General features: G+C 39.0%; 1 protein-coding gene across 1 annotated transcript in view; it reads left to right on the forward strand.

Annotated features, from left to right (window-relative positions):
- The first annotated feature begins 1,812 nt into the window (after window positions 1-1,812).
- The window catches only part of LOC149531002 (uncharacterized), a 37,577-nt gene continuing 25,231 nt past the window's right edge, over window positions 1,813-14,158 (forward strand). The window contains exon 1 of the mRNA XM_089808887.1: window positions 1,813-2,245. Coding sequence (XP_089665013.1) covers window positions 2,069-2,245 — 177 coding nt within the window. The 5' untranslated portion in view covers window positions 1,813-2,068. The remainder of the gene's footprint in view (window positions 2,246-14,158) is intronic.

The following is a 14,158-nucleotide window of genomic DNA, read 5'->3' on the forward strand; positions in this document are numbered from 1 at the left end:
CGTCAGATACCTATTGGACACCAAGGTGCAATTACTAATAAAACAAGAGCTCCTGTGGAGTTGGAGTTCCTGCCTTTTGTTAAAAAAGGAAGATATTTTTATTTAAAGGTCAAAGTGTGATAAATGTTGTTCTTGCAAATTTATAGTGTCTATTTGCAATTCTTTGTGTTATGAAATGTTTTAATCAATTTTTGTGGTTTGGGCATATTTTGGTTTTAGTTGCATAGTTTTTTGGTAAATTTTTGTGGTTTGGGCATATTTTGATTTAGTTGCATAGATTTTTTTAAAACCCTTTTTCCATTGAGTTAAAATATTTTATGAAGTTGACATCGAAGTTTAAGATATTTATATAATGTGTATCACTAAAATTTTTGATTCATAAAACATAAAAGGATAAAATTTAACTAAATTTATATGTACAAATCTTTGAACTAAATTTATATAAATAATTATTTCAACTAAATTTAAATAAATAGTTATAAGTTTAAAAAAAATTGTATTTTATTTTAAATAAAATCATATTAGCTATTATATGTTTTAGATAAAAGACTTTGTAGAATGAATGAATAACATGAATGAAATGACTTATAAACAAGTGTCACATAGTGACTTGTATTTGCCGTCAAGTTATTATTGTTTTAATAGATAATAGATTAATTGGATAGAATAGATTAAACCTAATAATTAATAATTATAAGAATACCAAATTGATAATGACAATGTATAATATAATTTAATTATAATTTAATATTTTCATAATATTTGAGATGTTAAAAATTCTTATATTCAATTTATAATTTTTTAAATTAATCATTCTATTTTTATAAATTGTTAGCATTTCAAGTATTAATATTTTGAAAATGTATTAAAATATGTTTGATCTATTTCATATTTTCATATATTCTTACCGAAAATATCACCTCATAATATGGGCATGCTTCCTGGAAATCCGTCGTATAACACCCTAAAGGTATGAGCCAATAAAATTGAAGTAAAATAATTTTACATATTTTAAAAATTAAAAATCTCTCACATATACATTAGAAAAATAAAAAAAAGAACTTCAAAATAAAAATACTAAAATGTAATTGGACGAAATAAATAAAATTAATCACAACTTAAGTAGAACTGATTGCAATAGTATATTGCCTACGGCAAATAAATAAAGAGTATAAAATTATTTCATGAGAACTCCAATAACTAACTGCCAAATCCCATGAAATTTTGTTGACATCCATCTTTAGAAACAAATTGGATTTTGAGCAATTTTTTAAGCTTGAGATAAACTTGTCATGGGTAATTATTATTGATATTAATTTAGTGTTCCTCAAACAAAACGCTATGCTCTCTAGTAATGTACGAAAATACTCATGCAATCGATTCTTAATTTTCATTGCAGTGGGGCTGTATCAATGAAGCAATTTTTATAATTTATACGCTATATTAATGAAGATTATTGGTATAAGCATAATTTGATATGATTTCAAACATGTGGTCACATGTCAAATCCTTTCATATTTCAATCCGACATAAAGTCATTATAATATGAATAGATTAATTAATTTTTATTTGCTATCGAAATTTGGTTAATTTCAGATTTTTCCACTCACGAAAATAAGAATATAGCCCAGAAATTCCAATCTGACCAATTAAAAAATAGGGATTAGCATAGAATAATTGATTTTTTAAATTGAACGTTACAAAGTTTATAATATAACATCAATTTTATTGGGCATAAAATAATTGAAAGGCGCTAAGAGAACATTAGTTCCCTTATATAAGGCAGGGACTAATAATAAAAAAACTAAAAAGAAACATATATGGGAAAAAATGTGACGACAATTTATTATATTGTATTAAACGGAACAGTATTCCAAGCAATTTGCATTTACAGCAACCACATATGTTGGTACTCTTACCTCTACCTAAATCTCTGCCCATAATTTGGACGTTTGCTTTCTTCAATCTGCCCTTTCTCGTTAACAGATATTCAACTTGAACTACTAAAACGCTATTCAGTTTGATGAATGGTAAGTTTTCATTGGGTGGTTTGGGAATGGAATAGAAGATGTTTGCAACAGCCATCAGATGTCTTTCAAGAAGAGCAAGGCCGAGAAGAAGACCAACTGCGTCTGTGGATCCAAACATTCCTTTACAAGACCGCCGAATTGTATGTCGAGTAATATATGATATAGTGAGAGAGCATGGCCCTCTTCCTGTGGCACAAGTCTGGGATCACGTCGAGGTCAGTCTCTTACTTTCTACATTTTCTTAAACCCTTGTTTAGCTTTCTCCCTTCGACCGGATTAATTTTGGGCGTCAATTAGAAGTTTAGGGTAAGCTTGGACGACATCGTTCTACGAGGTAAGGTTGAACCACAGTTTTTAAGTGTAAAGAGTTAAGCTTGGGACAAGTTTCTTAGGATTCAATGAAAAAGAATCGGTGATGTTGCTCATGTGTTAAAGATCATCGATATATTAGGATTTACGTTACGTCCTGTTCATGTCCGAGTGTACTTCACTGAGCTGCGGTCATTCTTAAGTCTACTCTATGTCTCTTGTGCCACGATCTTGCCACAGACCAACGGAGGTTATGGGCTAGTTTCACTGTTACGAGGTAATTTTAAGTATGGCCCTTGCATGTGTGTTTGCTACAGCCCCTGAGACTATACCATAGGGTTTTTTATTCTGTGTCAGAAATGAAAAATTATGAGGATAGACGATCGTGGGGAGGGTTGGATTTTAGAAATGTTCTTAAACCTAGATACATAAATGGCACATATTTGAGGCTTCAATGACCTGCAAAAATTGGATTTTTCAAAGAAGCTGCTCTCAATTGCTTTAAATTGTCGGCAACCACAGTTGAATGTAGCCGTTGGAACAAGTAAAAAAACATGCGGGGCAGCAGAAAGCCAGCGTTTTGCATTGTAGCGCAGTTGCAGGTTGTTATACATTTTCAGTGAGGACACTTCTTCTGTATCAGTGTTGTGTCTTAATCATCCTGAACGGTCTAGGGATTTGGAGCAGATGGCTGCTCTCCTGCCTCCTCTCATTCCTCCTTTTTTTTGGCTGTTCTTACGAGGGCTTCTTAGCATTCCCTAGCCATCCCCTAATAGTTCTGACATCACACAGCTGTACCCAAATCTGTAGGGCGTTTTTAACATCAAACGCGTAATAACAGCCTTTAAAAAATAAATCTAAATGAATAAAAACCCAAGTCGGGAGGATGCCCACCACCCCAAAAGTAGAGTGCATTTGCATTACTGTCTTACTCTCACCAAATGAGAAGAAGAGTAAGAGAGGCAGAGGATCAGTTTCTGAGATACCAATCCAGTGATTTAAAAAAACCCTACTGTAATTTCACCGAGATCATGTATTTCTTGTCATACACATTTTGTCAAACACTTTGCATACTTCTGAGAAGGGTTCTATTGCAAGTTTTTTTATTCAATTTTGCAGTGAGTTTGTTGGATATGAAACATGGCATATTGAATACAGAGGTATAATGTTTCTTTCGATTGATGGCAAACTATTCATAACAAAATAGTTATACATAAGAATAATTTGAAACAACTTTTTTTTTGATTGGTAAAAAGCCTAAGCTATATTACATTAATTAAAAAACAATGTCTCTGTTCAAGCGGTAATTGGTAGGAAAGAGCAGAGAAGAATACCTCCAGTCTAGCCTGGGACACTTTGTCCTATACAAATATTACACAATTACAAGGGGTATACTCCAAATTTTCAGATTCAAATTAACTCTTTGCATATCTTTTCCAGTTATCTCTAAGTAGCTGTCTTTGTCTCTGTTTGAGACTATGTGATCATTCCATCCTTTTCCTTTACTTGCCTATAGTTCACTCATATAGGAATTAGTCTTGACTTTATCCAGTATTGATGACGCTTTATGAGATATTTCCTGTTATTTTCCTCCTTCCTTTTGCTTTCTGCGTGCTATCAGTCATTCAAAACTCAAAAAAAGTTGTTAGGCAAAGATTAGTATAATAATAACCAAAAAAAATCTCCAGTGTATGCCCTTGTGGAAATTTGAAATTGATCAATTAGGGTCCGTTTGGTTCGTGGAATTTAAGAAACCCGGATTTCTACAAACCTTGGTTTAGCCAAATCAAGGTTTTGTATATCTTCATTCCGATTTTTGAGATTTTACTGAAACCGTTTGTTTCACTCGGAAGATGCGTGTGAAGACACATTTTTATGCGTAAGCTTGGAGTTGAAGGTAAATTTCAAAAAGTAGTCCAATCTATTGTTTTTACACTCCTTCAAAAACAAAACCAGGTTTTGATTTTCAATTCCTACTTTTTTTAAGAAGTTGCAAAACCTGGTTTTGAGGCAAAATTGGAAGTTGCGTATGCTAATTCCATTTTGCAAATTTTGAAACAAACGCACAAATTTTCAAATCCGGGTTTTGAAAAAGCCAATTCCTGTCATCTTCCAGGAACCAAACGGACCCTTAGAGCTCAAGGATAGAGTAATAAGAGGATCCCGTGGGATAAATAGATGTTAATTATATCAATACATTAATTAAATTTTTTCAAGTAATTTTTTTATATCTTTCTCTGTCATAAGCAATATTGAATAATTCTAACAGAGCTTCCCTATACATCATTAGAGGAACTATAGTCTAGAAGGGAAGATTTATATAGTAATGCCCCGCTTGGAGATCCTTGGAACAAGGATGAAATACAAGCCAAGATTATTTTTTGAACAAGTATGAGTGCACAAGACAACATCATACATGGATTACAAGGATCGTAATGAAAGACTTAACTACCATCCCAACAACCAATGAATCTCTAGATGCCACTACTTGAATTGACACACCCACAATAGAAAACGAAAACCCAAAATGACAACAACGCAAAGAATCTAAGATCTGTCAAAGCATGGGAAATTAAGTAAACCCAAAAGGTACTAGAATCACCAAAAATCGATCCCTGAAAATCAGTGGAGATGCCCCTTGTTTTTTGTGCGAGGACCAACAACAGACAGAAATCTCGCACGAGGATGTGCACGAAACGACGTGAGAATGTTCTTGACCAAACAACCAAGTCGCGCAAGAAGACTAACACACCACGTGAGAACTCGCATTCTCACGCGAGAAACTATGAAGTCACGTGAGAGTCCCAAACAACAAACCAAAAAACATTAAGGGAAGAAAGCTAGAAAATGTATTCTTCCACACCGGGGAGTACCGAATCCACAAATCGAGGAAAAGACACTTGAACGAATAGCTACAAGATTGGAAACTGCATCTAACCATCTAACAAAGCAGTGAAGGTAAAGTACAGAAGGAAACATCATAGTGTACTAAAACAACATCGCAATAAATTGAAGTAACATTGCAATGAATAGAACAGCCAAACTAAGTACGTGATTCCTCCCAACCATAATAGCATCATAAGACCATCGTGGGCCCTAGCCATACTTTGCGCGAAACATCCCAAACTACGGACCAGATCGTTGGTGCTATCTTATGAGAACATCACTACTAAAACGTGGTACAACATAAGCACAAGGAAATCTAACATGCTAGAAGTAAAGCATAAGATAATCCTACAAATCAACTCATCATCTACATATGCTAAACATCATATAAGGAAATGTGTCAATACTAACATCATCTAAACATGATATACAAGCATGCCAATGAAAGCATAAATCACAAGATAACGTACTTCGGAACCGGAAGTACCAAGTGAAAACATCCAACAACGGTTGCACTGGGATAATAGATCATTTTTGTACACCGGTCCCCAGTAGTGGTATAGGTAGCTATGCCTCCCAACCACGTGGAACCCGTAGGTCCACTCTCGCCATGCTGATGGAGATAATGATCCAACCATAAACACACCAAAGTAAACAACCATGGCTATCACTCATGCCAAACAGTAATGATGACAAAATCCAAGACCATGCAACAATGCAAGTACAATAGGTACTAGTTTGACAACCTATGGGTAACTATGTAGGGACTCTGGTGGAGAATTGGTAACTCAGAATCAGCCAAGCTGTAGCACACAAACAACCGTTCCCCTCGTACACCCTCGGGAGGTTAACGTGCTGAAATAAATAACCATTCCCCTCGGCACCACCCTCGGGACACTAACCATAATTTCTTATCTTATTTAATTATCTATCAATTAATTAAGTTATCACTTATTAGACACTTCTACACGTACACCACATCGGGGACACCGCATGGGTTACGAGAGAAGCCCCTCTACTACCTTACCCTACATACCCATGCTCATCACACAATGAGTGCCCGTAGGCATGCATACTCCTAACCCAACCCCACATGAACATAACTCTACCGAAATGCAATGAGAGGTCGGGCTTCACAAGTCACTCGACAAATGTACGCGCACATGCTTGTGTGTGGCGCACCACCATCACGAAGATCAAACACAAGGGCTGGATGAGAACACAAGTATAAATGACACTCAATCAAATAACAACTCGGAAGGATGGATGCGACACACATCCCAATGCAGCAAAAAAGTGCAATAGTGGTTTGACTGACATCCAAATGAATCGTCCAGGTCCACAACCAACATCATGCCAAGAAAACCTGAGAAAATAGGGTGACACAAAATGAAGTAAAAACCCCAAAAACTGGAAAACTTCGAAATTAAAACCAATTTGGTCTTGGGGCACAAAACCCTCGAAAATCCAATAATATTTGGGTTTGGACACTGTATGCAAAAATGACCAGCATAACGGTGCGAAACCCCAAATCCCCATCCCAAAAATAGGGAAAATATTCATACTCGACCAATTGAGCAGAACTAGCAAACAAAAATGGAGGGGAACACCAGTTCTCAGCCTCCTAACAAACTGCTATTAGAAACAGAAGCTGAAACGAAGTAGAAACAAGAAAACGAGAAAGCCCTACCTGATAGCAAAAGGGGCAGAAATTGAAATTACTTGATAACATAAATAACCCGCCGGTACTACTGAAAGTGATGGCAAAGCAAGGTCTTCCCAAGCCAGATCCTACGAGACTGACCTCGCCAAAATCCCATATTCGTAGCTCTCACAACGAGCAAAAAACTAATCCTTCAGAAAAAGCTCTCCAATTATTAAATTGCAAAATTGAAAAGTGAGAAAACAAATCCCTTTTTCAATACTTATTCACTTTTTGAGTGAATAATCGATTAGGGCAAATAGCCAGTTAGACTAGCTAGACTTGGATTCGACCCAAACGAAAATAGGTTATTTCTCGTAATAGGAATTCACCTAAGGCAAAGCTGCCAGAAATTAAATCCAATAAAAATTAAAGCCCGAAAATCCAAAATCACAAAAATCTCCTTAACACTTACACGACAATGCAAACCTCTAAATGCACAGACACGCTCACTGGTCTAATCACATAATGCAGATGAGTCTGGATTTAATAATTACTGAAAGGTTTAATTTATACAATTAAAATAAGGATACGTCGACCATACAGGGATGACATTGGTAAACTATGAATAGCTGGATCACTAACTCCATGTGCCACTGTTAGGGATATAAATCCTGCACGCTAAAACACACGATCAAGTGCAATTACATATAATAACATAGCCGAAGCAATAAATGCATTAAATAACTAGTTTAACCATTTATTCAATTATACCTAAATAATCCATTTACATCACTCACGTTCGCGTAAAGCATTAAGCTGCAAGAATGAAGTAAATAACCATAGCATAAAATCTCTCACATAACATAATTAGAAATATATCCAAATACCAGATAATTAGATATCATCATAGACCTATTGTCATCTCAAAATGGCATCAACATGCAAATATGATAAATTAAACAACATAGCAGTAAATCATCTATGGTACTGAAATCAAAGTATAACATCTAACCCTCAGGTTATCTCAAAGTACAAATACCAAGAGCATCAATTTTCTCTCGAATCAAAATAACCAAGGTATAGGCTGCAAACATGAGAGGCACTACATCCTCCCCCACTAGTATAGGCTTACTCCTGGAAGCCGACAAATAGATAGGGATACAATCCCCTCAGTCGTGTAGCATCTTCCCAAGTTGCCGAAGTCTCATCGCTCGAGTCCCATTGGACCCTTGCTTGATGTCTCGACCTCGCAAGGTCAGCCTTCGGTGCTGTAGGATACAAATGGGCTCCAAAGTAAGTTGCCCGTCCGCTACCTGCAAAGCATTCCAATCAAGAACATGGGTCACATCCAGAATATACTGCCTCAAAACAAAAACATGAAAAAATCATGGATGCACAATAGGCTAGGTGGCAATGCTAGTCGATAAGCAATAGGACCAATCCTCACAAGGATCTCAAATGGTCTGACAAATCGTGGCGCTAGCTTAGAGCCTTTCCCATAATGGATGGGGCTCTTCCTCGATCGCACTCTCAAAAACACCCTATCACCAATAGAAAAGTGACGATCCAACCTATGGGCATCTGCATACTTCTATAGCTTGTCTTGAGCAGTAAACAAATGCTCCCTAATACGAACAACCTGCTGCTCCATATCCTGAAGTATCCCTGGACCCAAAAGAACTCGATCCTTTAAACGATGACAACTCAAAGGGCTACGACATGGTCTACCGTACAAGGCTTGAAAAGGTGACATGCCAAGAGAACTATGATACCCGTTGTTGTATGCAAACTCAACAAGGTACAAATAGTCCTCACACTTCACCTGCTTGTCCATAACATATATGCGAAGCATATCCTCCAAAATTTGATTCACTCTTAGTTTGACTAGGTCTCTGGGTGATAAGCCGAACTAAAATTGAGTTGCGCGCCCAAAGCATGCTGGAGAGACGTCCATAGTGCATAAGTAGACACTGGATCTCTATCCGAAATAATCTGACGAGGGATCCCATACAAACAAACAATATTCTCCAAGAAAACATGCGCTATAGAAGAAACTGTGTAGGATGCTCTCATGGGTGAAAAATGTGCTACCTTGGACAACTTGTCCACTGTCACCATAATACAATCATGTCTCCGTGATGACTTAGGCAACCCTGTGATAAAATCAATAGATATCGTATCCCACTTCCACTTTGGAATGGTATGCGGTTGCAATAGACTTGTTGGATGCTGATGCTCTGCGTTCACTCTCTGGCACTCGAGACATCGAGCAACAAAATCAGCAACATTGCGTCTCATCCTTGCCCAGAGGTACAACTATTTAAGATCAGCATGCATCTTCTTGACACCGAGATGTGTGGAATACGGTGCATGATGCGCTTTCGACAAACCCAAGGCACGAAGATCACCCGAAACGGGTACATAGATACGCCCCAAGTGTCGTAGTAGCTCATCAAACTCAAGCATATAACCTGAAAATCTCCCCTCAAGGGTACGTCTAGACTTGATCTCTGTCCTCACCTCCTGATACTGAGTGTCATTGGGCAAAGCCTCCAAGATACGGCCTCGCAAATCCACTCTCAATGACAACACTGATACCCCATGTTGCCTCCTACTTAAGTCATTGACGACGATATTCTCCTTCCCTTTAATGTAATGAACATCAAAGTCATACTCACACAAGAACGACAGGTTTGGCTGAGTAAAGATATATTGCAAGCTCCTATGATCACTATGCAACTCAAACTTGTGTCCCAAAAGAAAATGCCTCCAATGGACAAGGGCATGCACTACGGCCGTGAGTTTCAAATCATGAGTGGAGTAGTTAAGCTCATGGTCCTTGAGTTACCTAGACTCATATGTAATAACTTGACCATTATGCATCAACACTGCACCCACACCTTCTAACGAAGCATCTATGCAAACCATGAGATAACCTATAGGATTAGGCACTACAAGGATTGACGCACTGGTCAAACACTCCTTAAGAGCATTAAAAGTTGCCTCACACTGATCTGACCAAACAAACTTCTTCCCTTTCCGTTGAAGAGAAGTGGTGGGATGCGCTACTTGTGAGAAATCCTTCACGAAGCGACTGTAGTAACTCGCCAATCCTATGAAACTACGAACTTCTGAGACATTAGTGAGAATCGACCAATCCATGATAGGTCAGATTATCTTCGGATCCACCACAATTCCATCACCAGTGATGATATGCCCCGGGTACTTTACCTTTGAGTGGAAGAACCCACATTTACTCAAGTTGTCATACAACTGATGGTCTCTCAAGCACTGCAACACCTGACGTAAATGAACTTCATGCTCCTCCACAATCTTTGAATAAATCAGTATGTCATCCAAGAATACAATGACACACTGATCGAGGTAAGTGCAAAATACACCATTCATCAAACTCATAAACACTAATGGTGCATTGGTTAACCCAAAGGGTACAACAGTGAACTCATAATGCCCATATCGTGGTTCAATGAATGTTAGCCTCCTGAATATGAAGCTGATGGTATCCCGACTTTAGATCAATCTTTGAGAACACTTGTGCTAGCTTCATCTGATTGAACAAGTCATCTATCCTCAGAAAAGGATACCGGTTCTTCACCGTCACCTTTTTCAATTGCTGGTAGTCAATGCACAAACACAAAGAACCATCCTTCTTCACGAAGATGACTGGTGCACTCCATGGGGATACACTAGGACGAATATGGCCCTTAGCCAACAATTCCTCTAACTGCAATTTGAGCTCACTCAACTCCTGAGTAGTCATGCGGTAAGGAGCTCGTGAAACTGGCTCCGCCCCTGATACAAGACCAATCCAAAAATCAATGTCACGCTATGGTGGCATCCTGGAATCTCATTAGGAAACACATCTGCATACTCACGAAGGAGTGGGTGATCATCAAGTGTCACCGCACGACTCTTGGCTTCCTTGAGATCACTCACAGAAACAAGAAACAATTGACAACCCTTTTGCACACTCCGCTTCAGCTAATTAGCTGAGATCATCTGAAGTGAAACTAGTCTCTGGACTCCCAAAAGTTTCACCTACCCACCCGTGTCATCAACAGACTGTACCGTCTTACGATGGCAATTGATATTGGCTTAATGGGCAGCTAACCAATCCATGCCCGACATAGTGTCATACGATCCCAGAGGTAGGATATGAAGATCCACTATAGTGGTGAAGGTACCCAAATTTAGAATACAACCATCAGAATACAACCACTGACTAACAAGTCTTCAAACACTTTGGAACCCGTGGCTAACTCAGCCTGCCACCTATCGACTTGATGCACTGCCACTAGCCCACATCGCTAAATAAGAGATGGTGATATGAAAGAATCAGAAGCACCAAAATCAAACAAAATTGAAGTTGAAATACCATGCAACGTACTTGTAGCCTCGACTACTGTACCTTGATGGTCAACTTGACGGTTGTTAACCGCTGCAAAGACTCAATGATTTCTACCAACATCTCCTTCTGTAGGCTCCGATTTGGCTGCACCCTTACCAGGGCTTGTAGATGGTTTAATGGAGCACTCAAAAGATTTATGGTCAGGCTGACCACAAGAATAATAGTTTCCCCCAAAGTTGGAACTTGTCCATGACCACCCTGAGTAGCACTAGGGTAAGGTGCACTACCCTTGCTAGAGTTTTGTTGACTGCTCTGAGGAGGGCGGTCTTTCTGAAATTTCTGCCCACGACTCTAGTTTCGTCCCTTCCCTCCTGTGGTAACTGAACTCTACCCATCCTTTTGAAGGAAGTGCTGACGTCTCTGCTCACTACGTTTACTACCACCTTGAGACGGTGCTTATTGGGCTTGGCCCTTCCCAAAATACTGAGTAAATTGAGCATGCAGTCTTGAGGTCTGTGCATTTTGGTTTTGAGAACTAGATTTGTCACTGTATCCCCTAGCCACATTGCTCTCTAAGATCCTTGCCTTCTCAACAACAAGCGCAAGTGTCCTTGGTTGGTGAGCTCGGACATCCCCAGTGATAGAGTCCCTAAGGCCCCTAACAAAGTGTTGAGTGATGAGTGGCTCATCATGCCTATAGCTCTGTACTGCTTCAAACCAAGGAACTTCTTATACTGATCTACTGTCATAAAGCCTTGTCTAAGCTCATGAAATTCATCAATGCGAGCCTCACAGTACTGTGGCAATAGGAATTTCTCTTTGAACCTCGCCTTGAAGATCTCCCAGGTGAGATCTGCGACACTGATCTGGAGCCTATCACACTCTAAATCCCACCAAAGGTAACCATGTTCCCTCAGCTGTGATCGCGCAACAAGCCTTCACGTTGCTCCCATAAGGTAGTAAGGAGAAACAACACCCCATGTCAAGCAACCAGGTCTCAGCCTTGAGTCCTGTCCCCTGGCCATGAAACAGTGATAGTTTGGACCTCTAAAGTTCCTGCATCATTTCAACCTAAGTGAAATCCTCATCATCTCGACCACGACCCCTCCATTGGTGCCTTCTTCCATCGGGTGGTGTATGAGAACGTTCTTGTTCATGCTCCTCCTCTCTATGCTTTGATTGATGGGATTCTCCATGATGAGACGCCTCTTCCTGATTATGGTCCTGTTGGTGCTCCTCAACACGAGGGCCCAACCGAGCAAGAATCTCTTGTAGCATTGGCATCAATGCCCCCATAACATTCTGATTATTGTTACCTTGTTCTCCCCCTCCGTCTTGCCTTTCCTCTTCCTGATATTCTTCTTGAACAATTCATCGACTACCACCCTGACTACCAGGTCTTCGTGTAGGAGGCATCACTATGGGACAACAAGATAAGGTCAGACATAAGGATCATAAGCATAAGAGTCGAAAACATGAAGCAACGAGATATCAAATAATCAAACATAATATAACAATACATATCTGAAAACAAAACCACAGTGGAAGCATAACACAGAGATACCGATGTTTCAACATGGGCTCTGATACTAGATGTAATGCCCTGCCCGGAGATCCTTGGAACAAGGATAAAATACAAGCTGAGATAATTTTTTTTGAACAAGTATGAGTGCACAAGACAACATCATACACGGATCACAAGGATCACAATGGAAGACTTAACCACCATCCCAACAACCAACGAATCTCCAAACGCCACTACTCGAACTGACACACACAACAGAAAACGAAAACCCAAAATGACAATAACACAAAGAATCTAATATCTGTCCACGCATGGGAAATTAAGTAAACCCAAAGGGTGCTAGAATCATCAAAAATCAATCCTCGAAAGCCAGTGGAGATGCCCCCTGATCCTTGTGTGAGATTTTTGTTTGATGTTGGTCCTAGTGCAAAAAACAGGGGGCGTCTCCACTACTTTTCGGGGATCGATTTTTGGTGATTCTAGTACCCTTTGGGTTTACTTAATTTACCATGCTTTGACAGATCTTAGATTCTTTGTGCTGTTGTGATTTTGGGTTTTTCGTTTTCTGTTGTGTATGTGTCAGTGCGGGTAGTGGCGTTTGGAGATTTGTTGGTTGTTGGGATGGTGGTTAAGTCTTCCGTTGTGATCCTTGTGATCCGTGTATGATGTTGTCTTGTGCACTCATTCTTATTCAAATTTTTTTTATCTCGGCTTGTATGTCATCCTTGTTCCAAGGATCTCCGGGTGGGGCATTACATATAGAAGGGCAAAGGAAGAGATATAGGGTTCTAAGAAGATCAAAATGAGCTATAGAAGATCAACAGTCTAGGCACCTAAGATATTCCCTAGAGAGTTAGAACAGCCATGTGACCTTACACCTTCCCTCCTCCCAGGAAGACGACCCTTGTTATGAAAGAGGATTATTTAAAGCAGTCCTAATTCAGCTTGAAGTCAGGGCTAACAGTGTTCATAAAGGAGACTTGCTAAAGCTTGGTTAGTTAGCTATTATCAAGAAACTGCATCTCCTTGCTGCAAGACTACTAACATGAATACTGTGATAAAATTGAATGGATTAGTTCCCCAAAGGGCCTTTGATGACCCCATTGCTGGCCAACATCTCTCGGCTGTTCTTTTGAATACCCATTTCCTAATCCTGAGAGTTGTGTACTGGATTTTGGGTAAGGAATTCATTAATAATTATGAATGGTATAGAGTTCCTAGTGATATTCCTTCGATGTTCATAGCCATGAGTTTCCTAGCCGAGTCCAATAAAACCAGCCTCAACACTGTCTGCAAGCGGATGTTTAAGGTAAAGTTTCTGGGAGATATAGATAAAGTATTTGCATATTTTCGGAATGGTATGTATATATGTTGATCTTGTCATTGTGACTCAC

The sequence above is a fragment of the Cupressus sempervirens genome, chromosome 11 (genome assembly GCF_028749045.1).
Source record: "Cupressus sempervirens isolate cs-2001-9-10 chromosome 11, ASM2874904v1, whole genome shotgun sequence".
Classification (NCBI taxonomy): Eukaryota; Viridiplantae; Streptophyta; class Pinopsida; order Cupressales; family Cupressaceae; genus Cupressus; species Cupressus sempervirens.